This window comes from Bos indicus x Bos taurus, chromosome 18 (genome assembly GCF_003369695.1).
Source record: "Bos indicus x Bos taurus breed Angus x Brahman F1 hybrid chromosome 18, Bos_hybrid_MaternalHap_v2.0, whole genome shotgun sequence".
Classification (NCBI taxonomy): Eukaryota; Metazoa; Chordata; class Mammalia; order Artiodactyla; family Bovidae; genus Bos; species Bos indicus x Bos taurus.
Window position 1 is genome coordinate 52,475,602 of NC_040093.1, and position 24,069 is coordinate 52,499,670.

General features: G+C 60.2%; 1 protein-coding gene across 1 annotated transcript in view; it reads left to right on the top strand.

The window, feature by feature from the left end:
• The first annotated feature begins 449 nt into the window (after positions 1 to 449).
• SLC7A5 (solute carrier family 7 member 5) overlaps positions 450 to 24,069 on the top strand; it is a 28,851-nt gene continuing 5,231 nt past the window's right edge. Inside the window, exons 1-8 of the mRNA XM_027513847.1 lie at positions 450 to 1,090; positions 13,113 to 13,238; positions 21,377 to 21,482; positions 21,859 to 21,903; positions 22,266 to 22,389; positions 22,793 to 22,896; positions 23,265 to 23,361; positions 23,870 to 24,019. Of these exons, the coding sequence (XP_027369648.1) occupies positions 559 to 1,090; positions 13,113 to 13,238; positions 21,377 to 21,482; positions 21,859 to 21,903; positions 22,266 to 22,389; positions 22,793 to 22,896; positions 23,265 to 23,361; positions 23,870 to 24,019 (1,284 nt within the window). The 5' untranslated portion in view covers positions 450 to 558. The remainder of the gene's footprint in view (positions 1,091 to 13,112; positions 13,239 to 21,376; positions 21,483 to 21,858; positions 21,904 to 22,265; positions 22,390 to 22,792; positions 22,897 to 23,264; positions 23,362 to 23,869; positions 24,020 to 24,069) is intronic.

The window sequence follows — 24,069 nt, forward strand, 5'->3', positions numbered from 1 at the left end:
GCGGACCAAGCGGGGTCCTACCACCTCGGGCCTTGGGCGCCCTCCAGGTTGGCAGGCATTGCCTCCTCTGACTGAGCCCCCAAGACGCCCCAAATCCCACTCATCCTCTGCGGTGGCCCCAGGTCGTCGGCCCTGCTGTAACCCACCCGCTTCCGCTCGAGCAGCTGGGGTCCCCAGTGCACGCGGGAGAGGGGCGGCGATGACCACGGAGCTAGTGAGGGGGTCGAGGAGCCCAGTGCTCCGCGCGCGCGCGCGCGGCGGAGCCGGGATTCCCGGGACCACGTGGGGCCAGGAGCACCAGCCATGCAGGTCACTGCGTACTTCGCGTGAGCCGAGTGGGAGCATCCGGTTCTTAACGGCTGTGGAGGCCACACCCCCGGGGCGAGGCGCGTCAATGACGGGGCGGGCCGGGGGCGGGGCCACCGTCCCGGTATAAATGGTGGAGTTTTGTTGGCTACCGCCACGATCGCGGTAGGAGAGCCGGTTCTCTCCGGTGGGCGGCGCGCGCCGGGTGTCCGGACTTTCCCGGCCCTGCCCGGCCCGACCCTGCGCGGCAGCATGGCGGGCTCAGGCCCCAAGCGGCGCGCGGCGGCGGCCACCCTCCCGGAGAACGAGAAGGAGGAACGGCAGGCGCGGGAGCGGATGCTGGCGGCGCGGGGCGCGGACGGCGCGGAGGGCGAGGTGACCCTGCAGCGCAACATCACCCTGCTGAACGGCGTGGCCATCATCGTGGGCACCATCATCGGCTCGGGCATCTTCGTGACGCCCACCGGAGTGCTCAAAGAGGCGGGCTCGCCCGGGCTGGCGCTGGTGGTTTGGGCCGTGTGTGGCGTGTTCTCCATCGTGGGCGCGCTCTGCTACGCCGAGCTGGGAACCACCATCACCAAGTCGGGCGGCGACTACGCCTACATGCTGGAGGTGTACGGCTCGCTGCCCGCCTTCCTCAAGCTGTGGATCGAGCTGCTCATCATCCGGCCCTCCTCGCAGTACATCGTGGCGCTCGTCTTCGCCACCTACCTGCTCAAGCCGATCTTCCCCACCTGCCCTGTCCCCGAGGAGGCTGCCAAGCTCGTGGCCTGCCTCTGCGTGCGTGAGTACTGAGTACCGGGGCCCTGGGACACCGGCGGGCGCGGGGAGGGTTGGAGTAGGGGATGTGTGCCGAACCGTGGTCGCCGCATCCTTGGCCCTCCCGGCACTCCTGGACTATCCCTACACCCCGCGCCCCCGCCCCCCTCCCCGGTCCGACCCCAGAGTTCTAGACTGAGGGCAAGGGCCCCAATACCACGTGCGTTTCATTCATTCCTTTCCACACAGTCTTGGGAACTCCGCAGTGAGTTACACAGCAGGGTCCCCGCCCTGAGCCTCGCCAGAAGCGCCTTTCCACTCGGTCCTTCCGGAACCATGCTTAAGCTGACCCTTACTTACCTCCTGAGAGGCACCCACGTGGAGTGCCTGAGAAGCCTGTCTGTTTCTGTGTTCTTTGATTTCCCCAAGCCTTACTGTCTGTGGAGAGAGATCGTAGTTTAAAAAAAAAATCAACAAACGTCATTCAAACATGCTCAGTCGGGAAGGGCTGACTCTTACAAAACCAATAATACACACATGTATTATTGGTTTTGTAAGAGTCAGCCCTTCCCGACTGAGCATGTTTACCTGTGATGGATTCATTTTGATGTTTGGCAAAACTAATACAATTACGTAAAGTTTAAAAATAAAATAAAATTAAAAAAAAAAACCAATAATAGTAAAATTGTGCGTGGGTAATGAATGAGTTGCTCTTGTAGACAATGGAAGGTTGCATCCTCTAGCCAGTCTTAAAAGAAGGGGCTTAACTGCATCTTAAGTGTGTGCAGGGTGGGTGCTGGCTTTGGGATCCCAAGCTGTGCTGAAATACACACACTGGGCACAGCCCAGATGTTGGTGGAGGAGGTCCCAGGATGTTGGTGGAGGAGGTTCTGGTATGTTGGTGGGTTGTTTTCTGGTGGTATTTCAGGAAAAAATTTTTGTACTGAAAGCCACATGGTTTTCGTATCTTTGTCTATGGCTGCAAACATCTCGGGAGACGTGCAGGGTGGAAGTGTCCAGCCACCTGATTTGAGGCCTTGCCTAAACCTTGAGGTGCACAGAGGTGTGGAGCCAGCAGGGCTGGTTTCTGTCCAAGCCCCAAGACTCAGGGAGCCGTGCCATCGCTTGGAGCGGCTTTGACCAGCAGTACGCGCTGGTGCTGTTGGAATTCTGGAGCCTGGGGCACCAGCTCACTGTGTGTGTGTTGGGTGGGGGGCTTTCAGAGGCATTCTCTGAGAAGTGGTGTCCCAGGGAGACCTGAGACCACAGAGCGGCCGTGCCGGGGGAGGGGGACGTCTTGCCTTTGAGGGGAATTTCAGCAATGAACATCTCAGCTTGTAAAAACCTTTGGCCCAAATCTAGGAACAGTCACAGAGATAGTTGATCTGCCTGAAGGCAGGGGAACCTGTGGCTTCCAGTGGGCTTCTCAGACGATGCTTTGGGCCGAGTGAGGAAAAGCCCCTCTTTGTTGATTTTCTGTCAGTAGAATTTTCATTGTCCGATTTTCATCGTTGCTAGGTCTAATGTTTGGGCCCAGGATGTGATGACATAACACTGCCTTAAAGGGCCCCTCTGTGATCTTGGAAAGTGGATCCCTCACTTTCTCAAGCTTTTGGGTTTAAGCAGGTGAAGCCATGGGATGGATTCTGGAGTGGCTGTGGCGGATAAGCCCTCACCAGGACTCCTGTGGGCGGCAAGGAGGGTCACATAAGTTCCACCCCTTCTCATGCAAGCTGGGATGATGTTCTTCACGTGTCCATTGGCCATTCTCTGCTCTTTTCCCTGAACCACCCTTGCGAGTGTGTTGTGTGTGTGTTGTGTGTTGTATTTTCTGGTGAAAAGGAGATTTATAGTAACACAAGGATATGCTGTCTGAAGGAGGGAGTGCTAGTCTAGAGCCTGCCACATATAGAGGGGGATGGGGGCTTGTCCGAGGCTGGCAGGAAGGTCACAACCACCCAAGAAAGGGTCTGCTCTTGGGCGCATCTGAGATGGCAGTGAAAAGCCACAGTTTCTAATTGTTGTTGATTATTGCACACATGCCAGGTTCGCACTCCCTGAGCCCCCCGCTTGTGGCAGCAAGCCCATGCGCCCCAGCCCAGCAGCCCACAGCCTGAGCCAATGCATGGTGAACAGCCCAGGGGCCCACCCTTTGAACAGCATGTTGTGGAGCCACAGTTTTGCCAATTGCCTTTCCTGCCCCAGGCATGCCCCAGGACAGCTGCTCTCTACGTATGGTGGCTCACATTGGCTCTGGTGCTTAGAATGATCCTGCAGACAAAATAAATGGGGGAAGGTCCCTTTTCTTGTAGGTCTTTCCACGTCAGACCTACATGACACGTGGAAATGACAGCGTGGGGCCCTTTCATGGTGCGACCCTGGGGTTTCTGTCTTTCCGTGAAGGTGAATGACACAAGCTCCGTGACTCTTTGCTGACAGCCCGGGAGTCCGCTATGACAGCCTGGGAGTCTGCTGTGCGTCTAGGTTTGCAGGGATCATCCAGCACTTACTGATGGCACCTGAGATTCAGGTGACCCTGGCTTTTATCAGAGTGGCAGAGGTCACTCAGGTGAGTGACTGAGGATCTCTCCAGGCCAGACTCAGAAGCTGTCTGAGTTTGGACACAGAAGGTGACCTCGAGTCGCCCAACCTCCCCCTCGCCCTCTCCCACAACCCCCTAGTTATCACCCATCTGGTGGAACCTGGCAGGTCTGCTGGTGGCCAAGAGTGAGACTCTACATCCCCTTCCAGCTTGGTGGCCCTTAGTGGGCCTGGAGAGCACAGCTTCCCTCCTTCTCCCAGGGGTCAGATGGGATGCCAAGGCTCCCCTAGGGTGAGCTGGCCTCACTGGGCAGCCCGTGTGGAGTGGGGGTGGGGTCCTCAGCTGTTGTCCTCGGGGACCCATGACCTGGGATATCTCCTGCTCGTGGCAGGTGAAGAGCCTGCATTCTACATGTGGACAGACTTGGGTTCTGTTTTAGAGAAATTCACACAACCGCCCAGCCTGTTTCTGCATCTGTGACTCGGGTTCCTGGTGTTTGTGGGAACTCTGCCATGACGTGTCTGATGCACGTGGCACCCCACACAAAGGGTCACACCATGGCCGTGATCATTCTCGCCCTCGATGTCTTGAGCTAGAAGCCATTCCTCGCACCCCCTTTTAGCGTGGGGGGTGGCGGCGTTTCAGCCCACCCCACTGGCGGCCCCTCCCAGCACTGGGGCAGCCATTGCTAGCTGGCTCCAGGACAGGATGGTCAGTTGAGGTCATGACGTGAAGAGGGGCTGTGTGGCAGCACACCTCTCCCCCAGGATTCCCATTGTGGTCCCCCCTTCCTGGCGATGAGAGACCCTCCTGGCGTGTCCACCACTGTGTCCCTAGGCCTTAAACCAGGCCTGTCCCAGCAAGGCCGGCACACCATCCGCACCCACTGCAAGCTGTCTGGATGTCTGCCAGCTGCCCGGCCTAAGCTCCTTGCCTCGCAAAGCAGAGGCTTCTGGGTGTTTCCAAGGAGCTGGCGACCCTGGGATTGCAGGCTGTGAGCTGAGTGCAGACGACAGCCGGGTAATTAGCCCTGAAATCCAACTTTCCCGGCCAGACATGAAAGCGCTCCGGCCCAGTCACGGGGTGCAGCGAGTACTCGACAGAGCGCGTGACCCAAGGGAGGCGGGAGACAGCATTTCTGACCCTTTTCCTCTGGGTCACGGGCCCCTTGATGATCCCTCCCAGTATGCAGACCCTGCCCAGAGATGTTCCCCCCAAACCCTCAATCGCAGGTTCCCAGACCCCCGGGACCGCTGCCCCTATCTTGAAAGAAACGCCCAGCCTTTGAGATCTGCCATCCCCTCAACTTTACAGCCAGGGAGACAGGGTGTCCTCGTCCTGAGCCACCTCTGTCACCCGGCATGTGGGGACGTGGCCATGTCTGTGGTGAGGGTGGAGGGTGCCAGGGTCTGGGACAGTGGCCGATACCATGTCCAAGTGCCTGGTCATCAGGGGCAAACACTAGTGGATCTGAGGTTTGTGCCCTGGACTTCCTGGGAAGCACTCCCCGCCATATTCCACCCCTCACCCTGTATCTTCCCCCACTGTGGGGAGTCAGACCTCTTACAGGGAGCTGTCTAGGAAAACGCCATATTCCTCTCAAGACCTTCCCCTTGCAAATGACGTTCCAGAGCAGGGTGGCCAACAGCTGCCCTATGGGTTCCAGCTGCCTTGTGGCCACGGGCCCTGTCCTGTGCCCACGCTGGCCTCCAGTTCCTGTCCTCTCCTTCCATGAGAGGTGCCGGGGACTGGGCATACGTGACTCCACACCCCCAGTTGGTGTGACCTTCCTGGGTCTGCTGGGTCTGGATTGACCAAGGGATCCCAGAGCACACCTGACGCCCCCACCGCCCAGTTTTGCCCCTTCCCTTCCCCACAGTGGGACCACTGCTCCATCCAGTGGTGGTTCTTGGCTCATGGTTGGGGTCCTGTCTGCATCCTGGCAGGAGGCCCCCACCCAACTCTTTCTTTAGTCCTGGAGGAGTCCTGAATTCTTGCTTGGGAGGGTGGGCTGGTAGGTGGCCTTGACACCCTCTTGTGCCGGAGGGAGGTGTATCCTACCCCAACCCGGTCCGTCCAGACCAGCCTCCAGGCAGAGGCAGTTCTCTGGGCCCCACCCACCCCACCCCCGGGGGATTTGCCTGTTCAGAAGCCTCCAGCATGCTGTAGGCAACCCAATCCGCCCTCTGAGTCACCCTGACCTTGGTTGCTGGCTGTCAACCCAGAGGAGAGTCACCCCAAGTGTAGCCAGTACAGAACCGAGGTCTCTGCCCAAGGCCGGTACGGGATTCAGCCCTCAGCAGGGACACAGGCTACAGGGCTGGGTCTTCTTCAATTGGTACTTGTCAAGGACATCCTGTCAGCCGAAAGGCTCCTGAGGCCCTGGCTGTGTAACCCAGGGCTGGGTGCTGGGCCTCTCTGGTCCTGGGTTTCAGAACCTGGAGCAGAGCAGTGCGGGCAGGTTGTACCTGCAGAGGGTGTGTGAGTTCTGACCCATTTCAGCAGGGGTCCACTTTCGGAAGGACTGGCCAGGCAGGAAATGACAGAGCAGGTGTGCCTGGCAAGGGGACCAGGAGCTCCGGCCCCACTGGGCACAGGGAGGGGCTGTCTGCTCAGGGGGTCTGGGCAGGGAGGAAAGGTCACCAGAGTCTTGACAATCATGCATTCATTCCCTCGGTTATGGGGATGAATGGGGGGGTCCCTCCAGAGTTGGTGGCTGGCCCATCACAGGGGACCAGGGGAGTGTCCTCGGGTCGTGTGGGCAAGGCGCTGTCTGCCTGCACTTTGGTGCGGGGTCCTCAGGCCCTGAAGTCAGCCCTGTTTGGTCCACATGAGGACTCTTGCTGGGTGTTGAGGCTGAGTCAGGGGAACAGATTGGGGATGGGGGCAGCCTCGCTGGGAGGCAGACACGCATGAATGGGGGTGTTCACAGCGGAGGGCAGGCTACTTCATCGTGCTTCCCCACATCCTGCTCGGGACCCCTGCCCCAGGGCCCCCACCAATGTGACAGCCTGCTTCAGAGTCCCCTCCCCTCCAGGGATGTCAGCAGTGTGTGTGTGGTGGGGCCCTAAGGACTTGGCCCAGTTGATGGGTCCCCCCACTGACTGCATTGGAACCACCTGGTTGGGAGGTGTGACGTCCAGGCCCCCCAGGCTGACCAGTCTGCAGTAGCACAGTGTGGGAGCCTGTCACAGGCACCGGGGCTGAAGACCTCAGGCAAGGGGCCACCGCACAGGAGTGGGACTCGGGAGGCCTGGATGTCCTCACCCCCCTCCCCTAACTAGCAAACTAGGTTTCAGAGTGGGGGCCGTGGGGGCCCGTCACCCTCAGGTGCAGCAGGTTTGCAGTGAGCTGGGGGTTTCCAGACCAGGGAGGTGCGAGCCGGGCATGGATACTAACTGTGGAGACACCCGCACGCACAGCCTCGGCTCCTTAGCACATCTTCACTCGACCATGACCGCTCAGTTTAATAACTTGCAGGCTCGACAGTCAGGGCCTGCAGCAGTATTCCCAGTTAGCTGATGAGGAAATACAGAGGCTCAGACCCAGTAAGTCACCAGCCCAAGATCACACAGCATGTGAGAAATCAGGACCAACTTAGAAGGGGCTCCTTCCTGTGGCTCCTGGGTGTTCTTGGGGTTGTGGGGGGCCTTTGGGAACCTCTGTTTATTCTGCAGGGCTCTGCTTTGGAAGAACCCAATAAAATGAGATGTGGCTATTCATGGAGTTTCCTGCTAACTTCAAGGTTTGTGTGTCAGCAGATCTCAGGCAGGACTGAACCTGCCTCTTTCTGGTGTGTTTGAAATTAAGTGTCAGTCCCGGTTTCAGATGCTGGCTGAGACTTCTGCTTCCGAGCAAGGGTGGGGGAGATCTGGCCGGGTGTCACCCAGCCCAGGTTAAAAATGGAAAACACGAAACACGTGTTCCGGGGCTGGTCACATTTTCAAATGTGACTTGGCCTATTAGTAATTGTTTTCATAAGAAATCATTGATCGACAAGGGCTACGTCCCAACTGGACTGAGGTTTTGTGTTTGCCTGCTCCTGCGTCCACGGCCTGTCTCTGCAGAGATTGGACATGGGAATTAGATGGAGCCCTGGGTCCCGTCTGAGCAGCCCCTGCCCCTGGAATTCCCTCATTTTCGTTCAGTTCTCCAGACTCGGGAAGCTCCGATCTTGAGTGGCCAGTGGTGGGATCGTTGGTGGTCCTGGAGCCGAGCTGCCGCCCTGCGTAGGCTCTGTGCTCCAGTGCCTCTGGAAGTGAGGCCAGCCTCCTGATGTCTGGGGTACGGGTGAGTCCTGGGCATTCACTCTCTTGGAGCCAGTAAAGGGGAATTACATGTCGTGAAGTCAGCTGCTGGTTCTCCGTGTGGGTCCTCTGGACAGAACCCCTCAACTGTCAGAAACGGTGGGTTCTCAGGCCTGCCCAGTCAGATGCTCTGGGAGGTGGTACACTCAGTGGGAGACCAGTCTGTTATTGGGTAGGGGGAGTTAGGGCAGGAAGGGAAGAAATGCTGGGTGTGGGGCACAGGCCACCATGGAGGCTGGGCCTGGGGGTGGGGGGCTCACCCCAAGCCCAGAGGACATTAGGGAGTCCGGGACCAGAGCGGAGGACCTGGTTCACCGAGTACCCTCTGAACCCTGGGTCCCTGCATGCCGAGCGGATTTGGACAATAGGTCAAGGCAGGACACACCCCCGAGAGCAACTCGCTGCCTTTTCAGCAGTCAGCCCCACTGCCAGCCACTCTCCCAGCCACCTTGGCCCACCTGCAGCCAGGGCTCCGAGTCCAGATGCCCAGTGAGTGACCCTGTTTGATGGGTAGAGGCTCCGATGATGGGCAGGCTGACTGCCTGGGCCTGGGGCTCGTCCGGCCGCAGTCGCAGTGGTCAGCACCTGCTGCTCTCTGGCCTGCTACCAGCTCCTGCCCCAGGAGACCAGCTGGCCTGGCTTCCTGCAACCCGTGTGGCCTGCCAGCCACTTCCTCTCCCATCTCAGAGCCCACTGAGGGCTGTCTTGGGGCACTGCTGGGGGCCTGCCAGCAAAGCTCTGATAAAACGGTGCTCATCTCCCTGGCATCTCAGTCCCTCCCACCTGTGTGGGGTCAGCATTTACTCCTGGGCCTCAGACTGTCTTTTCCTCAAGTGTTGCCCCTTTTTTATCAAGGACCCTAAAAAGAAGGCACCTCTTTCAAAGAGACTCACTGGCAGCTTGTTGATAGTGAGGTTCCAGGCTCTGGCCCATGGGCCCTTCATCCTTTCATTCTTGGGGGTGGGGGCGGATGGTCCCTGCAGACCTGGGGACAAGGGAGGGTCCATGGCTGCAGCCCCCTCACAGACATGGGGACGGTGGCTGAATTTTCTGATGAGTGGGGGCAGCCAGTCCCCAGATGCTGTGGTTCTGGATGGTTCTGTTGCCTGCCCACGACCTTGCTCTGGTGTGTTTGAACTCCAGCAGAGGCAGTTAGGGTGAGGGACCCTGAGGGCACTGAGTGGGGTATAGACAGTGGATGCTTATACTTTGCCCCAGCTGTCAAGGTTGTTATTTTGTTATTGGCATGCACAGAATCCAAGGGCAGCCCTGATAAGGCTCATGAGGGTTTTACCTCTGGTCAGAGAGGGAAATGGGTTTTGGTGTGTTTTTGTTTTTAAGTGAAAATAGCCCCCGCTGTGTTTCAAGTCCAGCATATGCTGGGGGCTGGGAGGCTTGCCCCCAGTGGCTGACAGCTGACAGCCTGTGTGTGACGAGTTATCGGAGGTGGACCCTAGGCCTGGAGAGTGAGATAACCGGTCAGGCTGGGCAAGGCTGGGCAGAGCCTTTGGGTGCTGCTCAGATAGATAAATGCCCTGGGGCACACCTCCCGTTTGTATGCTCACCCAGCTCAGAATACCTTCTTCTACCTGCAAGTCAGCATTGCGGGGTGGGGGTGGCTTGCAGTCTGCAGACAGGACTCTGAACTCAAGCCACCTGGTTGGCCAGGTTGCAACTGGAGTTGGCACTCCTGGTCAGGCTCTAAGCATGACCAGTGGTCCAGGGGGCCATGGGTTGCGAGCAGCCCACCAGGCCGGCCGGGGGTTGTCCCTCCCTCACTGGGCAGCATGTCCTGCCCTCCCAGACATGAGGATGGGTGCAAGTCTGTGAGTTCGTTACGGGGGGATAGTGACTTTGCAGGAGGTGGCTGGCCCTCTAGCGGAAACCTGAGGTCCTGACCCCCTTGCAAGGTAGAACTGGGGCGCCCCTGCAGGGCAGCAAGGTGCCATGTCACAGCCAGACAAGGCCAGGACAGGCCCAGTCCTGAAAGCCTGAGGGACCAGCCACCAGGCCCCGCCTGCCCTGCCATCTGCCCACAGCCCACAGCCACTCCTCTCCCAAGCCCACCAGGCTCTATCTACCGGCCCCAGCTGTTGCCTGGTGTTTATCTGGGGGGTGTCAGCACTGGGAACCCCAAGGGGGCCAGCTTCCAGCCAGTGCCTGCCTACTGGTGCCCTGGGGCAGACTGTGCCCCCTGCCCTGAAGCACAGGTGGGAGCTGCCCCTAACCATGGTGATGACAGCAGAGACCCTAGTTTTACCCGATGACCCCTCCATCCTGCAATGTGGAAGCTGAGGTGCCTTGTTGAGGTGATGGACTTAAAGCCAGGGCAGCCAGAGGCCGACCCAGCTTCCCAGACGGCCTCCCAGCCCTGCTGTCTAAGGCTGGGATGGAGCCCCATATAGAAAGGACATTATGGGGAGTAGTAAAGCGTTTACTCATCGGCCAAAGTCAATGAACATTAACGTCTCATTCTATGCTTTTATTCTTCTTTCTGTAAAAAGAAAGGAATATTACAGAGTCCCCTTTGTCCTGGGATCCAGCCCATTTCCCTCCCGACCAAAGAGCCTCCACTGTCTGAGACAGAGCTAAGCTCAGGGTCCACGGAGCCCTGGGGGTCCTGGGGCTGGGCTTGGCCAGCCACACCCCTTTCCTGGGTCCACAGGGGCTGGGACGCTTGCCGGGCATGGCCCTGGTCCCCTGAAAGGGGGCCCTGGGGCTGGGCTTGGCCAGGCACACCCCCTTCCTGGATCCTCAGAGACCTCATTTGTGGGGTGGGGAGGGGAGCCTCCGCTCACCCTGGGGCGGAGACCCCCACACCCGCTGAGGTGTGCAGAGATGACAGCAGAGAGGGCTGCTGGGCAGGAGCCCCGCCTCCCCGTCCCGTGGCTCTGGCCACGCCTCTTCCCCGCCCCGCCCCCAGCCCGCCCGGCTTCCGGCTTCTGACGTGGAGCGTGAATGGAGGAGTGATGCAATCCTCCAGCCTCTTGCTGCATGCGGAAACCAAAGCCTCAGGGTTTTCACTTTCCACCTAAGGAAATATAGGACTGCCCAGAAAGGTCCCTCCTCCCCCAACCCTTCCCCGCTCTCTGCTCTGCCCAGGCTCCTCGGGCCACTGGTGGGAGGGCACCTGGGCTTGCCCTCCCAGGGCCCCTCACCCTGGGTCCCAGCCACGTGGTGGGTTGCACCATCCTGGATGCTCAGGAGAAGGAATTCCCTGCTGCTCCACCTCTCCCCACCCACAGTGGGGGTATGTGTATCAGAAGGGCCCCAGAGTCCCGGGTCTGGCCCTGTCACTGAAGACGGGTCCTTTCTAAGCCTCTGGCTCCTCTTCTGTGCTGGGAGTGGCAGTGCTGATGTGCATAATACAGGACAGCTGTGTTGGGGCTGACCTGGAGGGCCTGGACTGAGTGTGTGTCCACCCCCGAGCCACACGCTGAGAGTCACTGGTGCTGTTTGCCCCTTGCACATGTCGGCCCCTTCATCTGAGCCTCTCCCAGCCAGGGCTCAGCTCCTGCCGCTGAAGACGGCTTTGGTGCCCTGACAGGGACTCTGCCCCCACGTTCTCAAGGCCTCACATGGGCCCCACTACCCTGAAGCGGGTCCACCACCAGCTTCTGACAAGTGCAGGACCACCAACTGGGAGCCCTGGGGGCCCGGCCAGGGTGCCCATGAGTGAGGGCCACTCCGGGTCCATTTGTCACAGCCCTCCACTGTCGTACCTGGTATGGGGAACATCTGAAGGTTTCAGTTGAGGAGCAGGGGCCAAAGGCAACTGGTCTTAAGGCAGATTTTAACCTCTACTTTCTGGCACGTGGCAGATGGTCCTAATCAGCCATTGCACAAGCCAGGCTCAGCGTAGCAAAGAGAAAAGGACAGGGAGGGTGGTATTACGCTATCAGTTAATTTCCGAGAGAGAAGCTGTGGGTAGGGGCTGGTCCTAACCAGAGCTCATGGGGCCAGTTCCTGTTTTTCGCCCACCTGGACTGTCGTGTCTCATTTAGTTAATTAGCGTGGATTTATTTCTTTGAGGGTCTTTCTCTCACTTTGTAAAAGTACATGTAATTAATTTAGCTGGGGAGCGAGCCACGTGGCACCTGCCAGCCCAGGTTGGTTCTGTCTAGAGAAGTGCTGTGTGCGGGGCGTGGTGGACAGATGTCCTTCCCATGGGTCCAGGCCATCCGGTTAATGTTAGACTGCCAGCCCGCCCAGCATAAAAGGCCCTACCTGCGCCCTGGCCATCCCCCTGGGCAGCTGGTGCCAGCAGCAGCATGAGGCAGAGCCACCCCTAGAGCCGTCACGCCAGGCATGTTTCCACGGGGGACACAGTGGAGAAGGCATGGGTGTTGGGGGCTGGTTTGTTCCTTTGTTTTCATCTCATCCACAAGGGATGTGGTGGAGGAGGGCGCCGGTAGGGCTGGTTCCTTCCTTCCTTTTCATCTCATTCTATTTGCTTTTGACTTTACAGAGTTGGCTGCCTTCATGCCAGCTCGCCAGGCCCCTGAGCACTCAGCCCCTGCCCCTGCTCAGGTCTGGGGTCTCCCCGGGTCCCAGGTGGGGCCTGCCTGTGTTGTTGAGTTTGTGGAGCCCAGCTTGCCTGCCCTGTGTCCCCACCCCACATCTCCACCCCACCGTGGGGACTGCCTTGGGGTGGGGTCTTCTGTACCTGCCTCGACACCAGCAGCGGAGTTGGGCTGGTTCTCTGGTCTAACCACTGGGACCCCCAGCTGTAGGTCTCCTTCAGCCCCTCCCTGCACCCTCCCCCCTGCCGACTTGTCAGGCTTAGGTCTCATCCTCTGTGTCCCCAAGGGATCCTACGAGGACCCTCTGAAGAGAGGGTTCCCCCCTTGAGAGGTTAGGGTGTCAGATAAATTGTGCTGAAGTGTCAGGTGGGAGCAGAAAAGTGACTGTGTGCACACACACCACCCCCACCCCCACGTGGCAGCTTGTGCTTCTCAAGGGCGCCCCCTGGAGGGACTCAGGTGCGGGTGGAGGTGTTTTGATTCCCCATGGGAGGTTGAAATCTATCCATCAGGAAACCTTCCCTTATGGCAGCCTGGGGGCACCTGTGCTCAGCCTGTAGCCTGGGGTTCCCTCCCTTCTAGAGTCCAGATGGTCAGACCCGGGAAAGGGGCTGGGGAGTGCCTGCCCCTCTGCCCGCGTTTCCACAGCACTCACTCGCTGCCCTCTCTCCACAGTGCTACTCACGGCCGTGAACTGTTACAGCGTGAAGGCCGCCACCCGCGTCCAGGACGCCTTCGCCGCTGCCAAGCTGCTGGCGCTGGCCTTGATCATCCTGCTCGGCTTCATCCAGATCGGGAAGGGTGAGTGCGCCTAGGGTGGGGGCTCTGTCTCTGGACACCTGGCCCCAGATCCACCGCCTTGGCTAAGGGGATTCACTAGAGTCAGTGGGTCGGGTGGTCCCAGGAGAAGCGCTGGTGCTGAGGTAGGCCTAGTGAATGTGGTGACCAGCAAGTTGTCAGTCCTGGAGCAGGGGGAGAAATGGGGCCACCACGCAGACCATGGTCCCCTGTCCACACAGGGCGGGCATGGTGGTGACGCGGAATCAAGGGGAGAGCTTGGCGATGCACCTGCCGTGTCAGGAGTGTGGCCAAGAGGTGTTGTTGCCAGTGCTGGTGGATCTTCCACTTGGGAACGTGCCCCCAGCCCTCTGCAGGGCCCCCGGTGCCATGTGGATGCCCGCCCACCGTCCCCACCCCTCCCACGATGGCCACCCACGTGGCATGATAGGTGGCCCACAGAGCTTCCGTTTCTGAAGGAGGGTGTCTCGGTGAACAGAGGCACAGCTGGATGGTAGGCCAGGCTGGCCATCTGCTCAGCTGCCGCAGGTCAGTGGTCCCGCAGGGCTGAGGTCCCCACCCCAGCCCCGTGTGTAAGGAGGGACCCTGGAGCCTCACTCTGCATCTGGGTGCTGATAGAGTCGGGGGCAGTAGGTGGGAGACCAGCCTGTGTCCCCTGGCTTCCTGGGATCTCACACCCCAGCATTTTCCTGAAGACAAGACTGTCTGGAGCACGCTGGCCAGGCCAGGCTCCAGGTGTCAAGGGGGTGACAGCTATGAGGGAGGTGGTCAGGGCGGAGGGGACTCCCTGCTGTCTGGAGCTTACGTTGGGAACCAACAGTTTGGGAGAAGAAACCCCTCCTGTGCCACCAGCCTGTCCTGCTGGGAACTGTGTCATGTCTCCCAAGGAGGAGGACTTGCTGAGGGAGATTCGCCTGGCTGGTGTGATAAGATGCAGACTGACGAGGAATGCAGGGGGACTGGACTTCTGTGAAAACAGATTTCAGCAGGGATAGCAAAGAGCTTTTGTTCAGCTTGAATACATAACGTGTTTATAATTCTGTTGCCGTCGAAAACATCCTCCCCCTGAAGCCATTCCTTTCTGAACCTGGGAAGCAGTGCAGCGTCTGCAGAATTCCTGTCTACGGGTTTTCCTCCAGATGGTCCCCTCCCTTCTAGAGGACTTTGTGGAAACCACCCTTTCCCCATGACCGCTGCCTGATCTCCGCTCCGGTGGCTGCCCCAGGGTCCCGAGCTGAATGTTGGCAGGAGGGCCAGGACCCTTCACGCGGGGCTCAGCACCATGGTGCCTGGATGGCCGCGGGCCGCACTGCATCTGGAGGGTAGACCTGTGTCTCACAGACTGGCCCATGCCTTGTTCCTGCTGTCCTTCACCCAGTGCCGGGCCCCACCGGCCTGCCTGGAGCCCAGGGGTCTCAGGGCTGCAGAAGGGGCTGGGGCGTGGGGCCAGCAGGTCTGGTTCCAGGCCTCTGTGGCCTCATCCTTGATGCCGTGAGACTCACAGGCAGTGTTGCCCTCCTTCTCATCCTTCTTCCCCAGGACCAGACCATGAATAGGAAACTCAGATTGGGGAGGGTCAGCCCCGACCAGGATGGCTTTTCTGAGGGCTGGAGAGGGGGTTGGTGTGTCCAGGGACCACTCTGCAGTCCTGGACTGAGATTTCAGGTGTGGGAGGGGCTCGCTGGGACTGAGGGTGGGGGGGATCGGGCGTGTGGGCCCTCAAGACCACTCCCAGCCTTTTCAGGAAAGGGGAGACTGAGATTATCTCAGATCCCAGCGGGCACGGCTCAGCCGGGGGAAGCCCCAGAGAGCAGCAGGCCCAGCGGCAGGGTTGGGACTGGAGCCCTGACGACCAGGGCTGAGCAAGAAGAGAAGCGTGGGCAGCTTTTTGTGTTTTTGCTTTTGTCTGCTGGCCATTTACCTACAGCACCTGCAAGGCCCTCAGCCCAAGGTCAGGCTGTTCCCGGATTGGAGGGTGGGAGATGTACAGAGAAGGCGGGTCCCTAGAGCCCAGCCCTGCCCAGAGGACACATGGTGGGACCTCGTGGGGGTGTGGATGCAGTGGCTGGGGTCACCCTGCAGATAAAGGGTGCCCCTGCTGGAGGTCATGGGAGGGGACCAGGCAGCCCCGCCCCACACCCCCCACAACAGCTCCCACGAGCTCACCTGGCACTGGGCCCAGCAGGAGTCCTGGGTGTGGAGGCCACTGTGGATGGTCACCATGTGCAGGGACGTAAGCTCCCTTGGGTCAGCCTACCTGCATCCTGCTCCAGGGCGGTGTCGGCAGGTGGTGGGGAAGGCCCTGAGCAGCTCTGCTGGTGGTTGGGGGGCAGGGGGAGCTGTGGGGCCTGGAGGAGACCCTCATCCCGGGAGGATCTGGGGCTCAGACTGTTCTCTCCAGGCAGAGCCCTGTGCCTCCTGGAGCCTCGCATCCTCATCTGATAAGCGGCCGCAGCAGCCCCAGGCCTGTCTCTGGGTCGTGGGCAGGTGCCTCGGGCAGCCTGTGAGCAGAGCTGCTCTCTTCAAAATCGGGGGGAGATGTTTCGGATGCTCCTAGGCCCGGCCACCCCAGTGCAGGACTCAGGGTGCCCGTGACAGAGGCCGTCTTAGAGGGGTCGGGACCACACTAGGACTGCAGGATGTTGACTGGGGCCACGAGGCTGGACTTCCGTCCTCCCCCAGTCACCCATGCCCCAGAAGACAGGGCCGGCGCTTGGTGGGCCGTCTGATGCCCGGAGCAGCGGGTCACATGCAGGCGGGGCGCCACAGCTGCCGTGGGAGGACTGATGCAGGCGGCTCACCCCCTCGGGTGGTCTTTGATGGTTTTTAATTGAGACCTTTCTGTCTGCCTGCGCAGCTCACATGCTTTACTTGTGAGGCCCGCCCAGAAGAAATCAAAGGCCTGGCAGCTGGCTCTGTCTTCCTGCCGCCCCCACTCAGCCCCGCCCTGGGTGGTCAGCAGCAGGCCGGCGGCAGCAGGGCAAAGCCCTGTGCTGGGCACTATGGGTGCTCGGGGGTCTCCCAGCCTGTGCAGTGGGCACAGTGGGTGCTCGCGGATCTGCCTCCCGTGCAGTAGGGAGAGGGTCCTTTGAATCATCACACCAGTCTTGATGTCCAGCAGCAGCTCCTCCAGGAGTTTAAAAGATGAATGACACAGACAGGCTGGCCGTGGGAACCGTCCAGTCCTTGCCCCCCACCCCCTTAGGCAGAGCCAAAGAACAGGCACCAGACCCCAGGTACCCAGCCCAGGGTGGGGAAACAGGAGAGAGGACCCCTGACAAGCCCACTGCAGATGTAACACCCCCCCCCACCAGGGATGCCTGGTCTGTGGATGGAGCAGAGGGCAGAGCTGACTCTCAGCAGAGCTCAGCCCTGCAGCCAAGCACCTGCTTGCTGGCCCAGTGATAGAGAGGCGGGGTCCACGGCCAGGCTGTTTCACGTCCCAACTGTGCCTGTGCGTTGCGGAGTGGAGACTGGGGCGTCTGAGCCCTCGCTCTGCAGAGTGTCCTGGGGCGGCCGCAGCACAGGACACGGACAGGGCTTCAGACACTGCAGTTTTGGTCTCAGAGTCTTGGGGCTGGCAGTCCACAGTCCAGGCCGAGCTCCCTGCAAAGCTCACAGGAGGAGCCTTCCTGCCTAGTGCTTCCCAGGTTCGTGGCCACATCACACGGCCTCCATCCTCACGTGGCCCCCACGTCTCTGTCTTACAAGGACGCTTGGGGAATGGGGCCCACCCTAGTCCACGGCGTCTCGCCTTGCGATCCTTGCCTTGATTACATCTACAAAGACCCTTTATCAGAGCATGTCACGTTCTGAGGTTCCAGGGGGGACATGAACTGTCGGGGGTACCCTGTTCAGCATCTGGCACTACGTGTGGAGCCCCAAGAGTTACAGAGGGACCAAGTGAAAGATTCCAGCACAGTGGACGTCCCCCGCCCTGGTTGAGGGGGTGACTTTCTCACAGTCGGCCTCCCATCCGGGGAGGGGTTCTAGGGGCTGTGGCAGGAGGGGCGGGTCCTGGTCACCCTGAGGCTTTGGGATTTTTCTGGCTTTCTGCCAGCCACCATCTCCAGACTGGCTGCGGGTTCCCATGCCCGGGCCCAGGCCCAGCCGTGGTGAGGGTGACAGGCCAGGCCGGTCCCAGGGGGACACAGAGACCTTGGCGAGCCTTTGTCCTCTGATCCGGAGGGGCTGGCGCGTTCCAGTGCGCACACGGCCCCTCTGAGGGCGGGGCGCCTGCACCCCCAGGCTCTCTTGGCTGGTTCCCACGGCCCTGTCTGCATGACGCAGGGGTTTGGGCTGCTTTTCCTGAAATGGGCTCCCTGGGGCCTTGTGAACACTCCCCTCCCAATCCCCCTTGTTCTCAGAGGGATCCTGGTGGGCAGGCGGGCCTGCCTGGTGCCCAGAGCTGCCCGGGGGCCGGTGTGTGGCTGTCTGCTAGCTTTCACCTTCCTGTGGCCCTGTGAGGCCTGCAGAGAAGCCCCAGAGAAGGGGGTGCCCAGGGGACCCCACTGAATTGCTGGAGTTCCCACACCCAGGCCCCACAAGAGGGCCTCCCCACCTGTCCACCCTGGTGAAATTCCTGTCTGCCTCTCGTGGGTCTGGGGGCCCTGTGAGGACAGAGCTGGAGTGGGGAATTCCATGGTCATGGGCAGGGGTGGGGGATCGGCACAGTCATCTCTCTCGCGTCTGTTTGGTGCCTGGAGCTCTATGTTTAAACAAGACTCGCACTCCAGCTTGGGGTCCGTGGGAACCCTCTCACGTGGCCCAGACACCTGCCATCGCTCTTGGGCGGATCCTGCCCGGCAGTGTCTGCTGGGGGAGCCTCCTCATGCTCTGTCCAGCTGCACTCGCTTTCGCCCACCAGATGGCCCCCACCCCCACCCTTACCCTGCATGACAGCCCCAGGTGTGTCTCTGGTCAGCACCATGTCCCCTGCTTGCCGGGGCTGGTGGGTGGCTGAGACCACTGTGTGGAGTCTGGGGTCTGCCCTCCCAGAAGGGCTCCCCCGTGTCTGTTCCCTGCGCTGGCTGCTGGCACCGGGCAGCTGCCCGCACCCGTGGGGCTCTGGCCGCCTCACTCGGCTTTTTGCTGTTCTGGAGACAGGCGGGTGGCCCCCCTTGGCTCTCCAGAGCTGTGTTGAGGGCCCCATTCCCGACGGGATGTGTGGATGGCATGGGCAGGTGAGGCCACTGTGCCCGTCCCGGCCAAGTGCCGTGTGGAGCCAGCAGAGCCGGCGCCTGCTCCAAGGCGCCTGTGGAGAGGAGGGCAGTGCTCGGACAGCATTTGGTTGGGTGCCCGGTGCAGCTGCAGGCCTGATCTGGGAGGCCCTCCAGCAGACAGAGGCTGGACAGACCCAGGAGCTCCACTGAGGGGGCCTGTGTGGGTTCACTTGGGGCAGTTCGGCGGGAGGGAGGTGACGGGGTGGGGGCAGTCCAGAGGGGCTTGCAGTAGTGGGTCGGAGCCCAAAGCTGCCAGATTCCCGGCGGAGCTCCCCCGAGCCCCGACACTGTGCCAGGAGTGACGGCAGGGGATTGCAGGGTCTGGGATGCTCCACTTTGCTCCAGGGAAGTTGGACACTTTGTAGACAGGAAATGAGGCCCCAGACAACCCGGGAGCTCCCCGCAGGACGGCCCAGCCACACCTGTCCTTCAGAGGCGTGGGCAGCCCAGTGAGATTGTTCAGTCTGAGTTCGGGCAGAGCCACTGTTTTCTTGGGGTTTCAAGGCTACAAGTCACCCTGTACATCCAGGAAATTCTGGGGACAGGAATTCCATCCACTGTCTCGGGGCGATGATGCTTTCACGTAAGGACACCAGGCTGGTTGTTGTCCACAGAGCTGAGTAAACCCTTGATGAAAACAGAAGCTTCCAGATGTCAGGGCTAAAAACCATGGTTCTTACATGAAAACCCAGCCTGTATTTCAAGCCTCGAATTTCATCCTTGGCAAAAACAGCAGCTGTTCTGCGTAGTGGTGTCTCCAGCCCACAAGTGCACGTGTGTGTGTTCCTGGGTGTGCACCCACGTGCACACACATGCAGGCAGTGTCACTGCTTCAGGGTTGTGCCTGAGGTGGGAGCCAGTTCTAGCAATGCACTGAGGTCTGTCTCGCAGCCTGTGTGCAAAGAAGCTTCCCGTGAATCCGCAGGAGACAAGGAGGCGTGTCCTGGTGGGGAAGTGGGGCAGGTTGAGGAGAACGGCAGGTTCGCTCCTTGGAAGGAGCCCTTGTTGGCAAAGACCTCTGATGCCCTAGAAACCAGTGGCAGCCGCAGCAAAGCATGTGGGGGTGCGGGATCTGTGCAGACCAGGCATGGTGGAGCCGCTAGGGGCTCCCCTGGGCTCTCTGGAGCAGCTGCAGAATTCTGAGAGCGGTGGGCGCCTCATGGCCCCAGAGCTGGGCCCCTGGCAGGTGGCCTGAGCCTCCGTATCCCTGATGGTGGGACAGATGTAAAGGGATGTACATTCCAGAACATTGCGTGGGGACTGGCCGGGCTCTGGGTGCTGTGCTGAGGTGCACTGTCCAGCTGTCTGCGCCACCCCTGGCCCTGCTGATCACCCTGTGACTGGGCAGTCTCGGGACCCAGGCATCCTACTCGGATCACATGTGGGCGGCGGGCTGGGTGAAGTGCCAGCCGCCTTGGAGCCTGTGCTCATCACGAGATCATGGCCTCATCTGGTGGGCAGAAGCGGCCTCACGCATCCCCCGTCCATCTCCTAGCTTAGGCTGGAGGTGAAGGGCAGACAGAGTGCAGGCATGCGGACCCAGAAACAGGCACTCAGGGTCCATCTCTCCCTCAAGGAGCTTTATTGGAGGAAATGGGTGCTGCCTGGAAGGAAGTGCAGGCTTCAGTTGGGTGGGTGGAAGGAGGGGTTCATGGGAGTCTCCCTGTCATGCCCCAGGGGTGGTGTGGCAGCCTCCGTCTCCCCATCCCCCGAGGGGCCTGCAGACCTGCTGGCCGTGGGCCACAGGGACCCATGTGTCAGCCCCGGGGTCCCGTGGACCTGAGCCAGCTGTTCTCAGACCCTCACCTGCAGGTGAGAGACTGTCCCTGTCCTGATTTGATGCTCAGCTCCTCCAGCCCCGTGTGCCCAGCACACTGGCTCTGCTCCCCTCAGCACCTCTGCTTCTGTTGCAAGCCTCTCCCACGAAGGTGATGGTCGCTGAGGTGTGTATCAGTGCCCCTGCCACCCCCAGAGCTAGGGAGCCAGGAACTGACCCCCCATGGGGACTGGCTAACCCCCTACTGGGTCAGTGCCCACTGTCAGGCTGGCGCCTCATTATGGAGCAAGTCTTTCCAGCCCTGGGTATTAAGGGGCCATTTCACCAATGTTATAACAGTCCAGAACAGGCAGGCCAGACACCATGCTGGTAGCCAAGGACCCTTCTGAGACCCCCATGTTTCATGTCTATTGTACCAAGTTGAGGGGGGGCCCCCGTGACACGTCTAATGATATATGGATTTGGCCTCATTTAGGAAAAGGGAGGAATGGAGCTGAGGCCACTCTGGTTTGCTGGGGCCCTGAATCCAGTGACACATGTCCTTTTAGGACACAGGAGTCACAGCCAGAGGTGCCAGGTGATGGTGGGGCAGAGGTCAAGCCATGCAGCCACAAGTCCAGGATACCCGGGGCCCTTTGGGGTAGAAATGGTCAGCTGGGAAGCCAGCCCCCTTGTGTCCAAGAGCCAGTATGTCCATCTGGGTTAAAGAGCAGCCCACCTTCCCCAGCTACAGCCCCTTGGGTCTGCCGCGTCCAGGGGCAGGCGTGAGAAGCCTGGGTTTACAGCTCTGGGCTCCTGGCACTGAAGGGGAGAGCAGGTCTCTGGCCCAGAGCCACGTCACGGGGTGTCCTATCCCCCAGGCACAGACAGGCAGGGGTGCTCAGCATGGGTCTGCAGAGCCACCAGTCCCATCTGAGTGTCCAGAGGAGGGCCCTGGGGGCTGCATTCCTCATGCTCAGGGCAGAGCCGAGCTCCCTTGGCCCCCACGCCCTCGGCCCCGGGTGGCTCACAGGTGCATTTAATCTGTTGCATTTTTGTCTGTTACCATGTTTTGCTCCAGGAACATTCCGGAACTTGTGGCTTGACCTCGGTGCCACGCTGTCTAACCCAGAATTCCTTTCTTTCTGTTTGTCCTCTGCCAGGTGACGTAGCCAATCTGGATCCCAAGTCCTCCTTTGAAGGCACCAAACTGGACGTGGGAAACATCGTGCTGGCGCTGTACAGCGGCCTCTTTGCCTATGGGGGATGGTAGGTTCTAGAACTCCTAGGCCCCAGAGCGCCCAGAAACCCACATATCTCGGTCGTCTGTGATGATTCTAGGGCAGGAGACCCCTCACATCCCAAGGAAGCACAGAGGGGCCCCCATAGCAGCCCTGGTGCTCTTTGTGGCCCCCAAGAAGGGGGCCCCCAGATAAACTTCTAGGGACACTGCTGACCCTTCGGAGACTGCTGCTGCCCGGGTGTGTGGGGAGGGGCAGGACCATCGCCATCTCAGTAGGGGCCTGGGGGTTGTGGGGTCCCCTCTCCCCGCCCAGGGCAGCTGGGAAGGGTCCCATGGGACCTATATTCTTTTGTTCCAATGACAAAAGGAATGTCTAGTAAAAGTCTTCTCTCTGAATTCTAGGAATTACTTGAATTTTGTCACAGAGGAGATGATTAATCCCTACAGGTATGTGTGTGATCAGAGGTGTGTGTTTTCATCATTTTCACCTGAGAGGAGGAAGAAGCCTGGCTGTATCCAAGAGCCCATCATTGGGCCCAGCCCAGTGCAGTGCAGGGAGGGTCCCTGGGGTTGGGCTCACGGGGGGCTATGTGATCTTGAATAGCATACTCCCACAGAAAGGGTAGGAAGCCCACTTCACAGATACGGGCTGGGTTGCTGGCCCATGTTTGCACAGCTGCCCTGCCCCATGCACCGCCTTCCAGCCACGTGCCGCTCCCCCTGCAGTGAAATGTGGGCTCAGCCACTGAGGGGTCGGCTGGCCCCGTGCTGGGCCTTGTTTTGTTGACATGCCCGCCCGGTCCTCTCAGAAACCTGCCCCTGGCCATTATCATCTCGCTCCCAATCGTCACCCTGGTGTACGTGCTGACGAACCTGGCCTACTTCACCACACTGACCCCCGAACAGATGCTCACGTCGGAGGCCGTGGCCGTGGTAAGATGCCAGCCCTGCCCTCCGAGCTCAGACAGGAGCAGAGGGGGCCCCTCCTTTGCAAACCATCCTCCTACCAGGAGGGGTTGAGCCGGTGCTTTGCCAGGCCTGCTGGGCGTGCAGGGTACTGGCTGCGCGTGGGGACCACAGGAGGCTTTAACGGCGCTGGTGCTCAGGCTGCCCGGACGGTTTTAGATTGGCTCAGCGGTGCTGGAGCTGAGGGGCTGAGTCCATTACACACCTCCAGCCCCACCTCAGAGGCTGGTCCACCATCTGAATAAATACTGAGCTCCTCAGGGAGGGTCGTGTGGATGAGAAAGGGGACTCTGGGGCCGGGGGTGTCTCGGGAAGGGACTGCAGGGCGGGGGTGTCTCGGAGGCAGGGCTCACGGTCCGTGTACATCCAGGACTTCGGGAACTACCACTTGGGCGTCATGTCCTGGATCATCCCCGTGTTCGTGGGCCTGTCCTGCTTCGGCTCCGTCAACGGGTCCCTCTTCACGTCCTCCAGGTGAGCCCGGCCAGGGCGGCTCTGTCGTGCGGGCCCCGTGGGGCCAGAACAGGACAGGGTGTGGGTCGACACTGCACATGGCTTCCTCACGTGAGTTCTGAGGGTTCTCTTTCTTGTTACTTTGAGTAACAATGTAGCCGTCAGGATGTTCACGTGACTTGGAAATAACCCAAATCCCTGCCTAGAGGTGACACAGCTACCCTGTCCATCCAGACCCTCGTGGGTTCATCTGGACCTTGCTGGGCCGGGGCTGATGGGACCCCTCAGCAGCCGTCCACAAGGGACACTGAGGCCCACGGCACAGGCCCCTCCACCCCCACCTGCCTGGGTCCCTTGGCCGAGGCTGACCGCCACCCCCTTGTCCACAGGCTGTTCTTCGTGGGGGCCCGGGAGGGCCATCTGCCCTCCATCCTCTCCATGATCCACCCACGGCTGCTGACGCCCGTACCCTCACTGGTGTTCACGGTGAGTCCCCGCCCTCCACGTAGGGGGTCACTGGCAGGTGGAGGACAGGTGTGTCCCTTGGGGATCACGGGGCTTTGAGATGGTGGTGCATGCCCTGTCTGGGGACCCCTTTGCTGGTTCCACCTGGTGTCAGCCAGGCTGGGGATCAGAGGCTGAGATGAGATGTAGGTAGGTTATCACAAGTGTAGTACCCTTCATCACATGCGCCCCTGGATGCCAGAGAGCATAAGACAGTTTTTTGTTTCTCCAGAATTAATACACGGTAGTTGTTAAAAAAAAAAATCTAAAATCAGCATAGAGGCACTTGAAGCCAAACCTCTCGACCAGGGTAGACATGGCCTCTGCCACCTCCATGAAGCCCAGGACCTCAGCCACCTGCCATCAGCACGTCCCTTTGCTCTGAGGGCCCTCGCGTGGTGCGGACCACTTCTTCTGCTAAGAAGGGGTGCGTGCGGTCATCCCTCCCCCTGGCTCATCCTGAGGCTCATGGCCTGCCCTCTGCTTGCAGTGCATCATGACCCTGCTCTACGCCTTCTCCAAAGATATCTTCTCCGTCATCAACTTCTTCAGCTTCTTCAACTGGCTCTGCGTGGCCCTGGCCATTGCTGGCATGCTCTGGCTTCGCTACCAGAAACCGGAGCTGGAGCGGCCCATCAAGGTGAGGGCTGGGCGTCCACGCTGTCCCCTCCACAGACCAGGGCTCAGGGC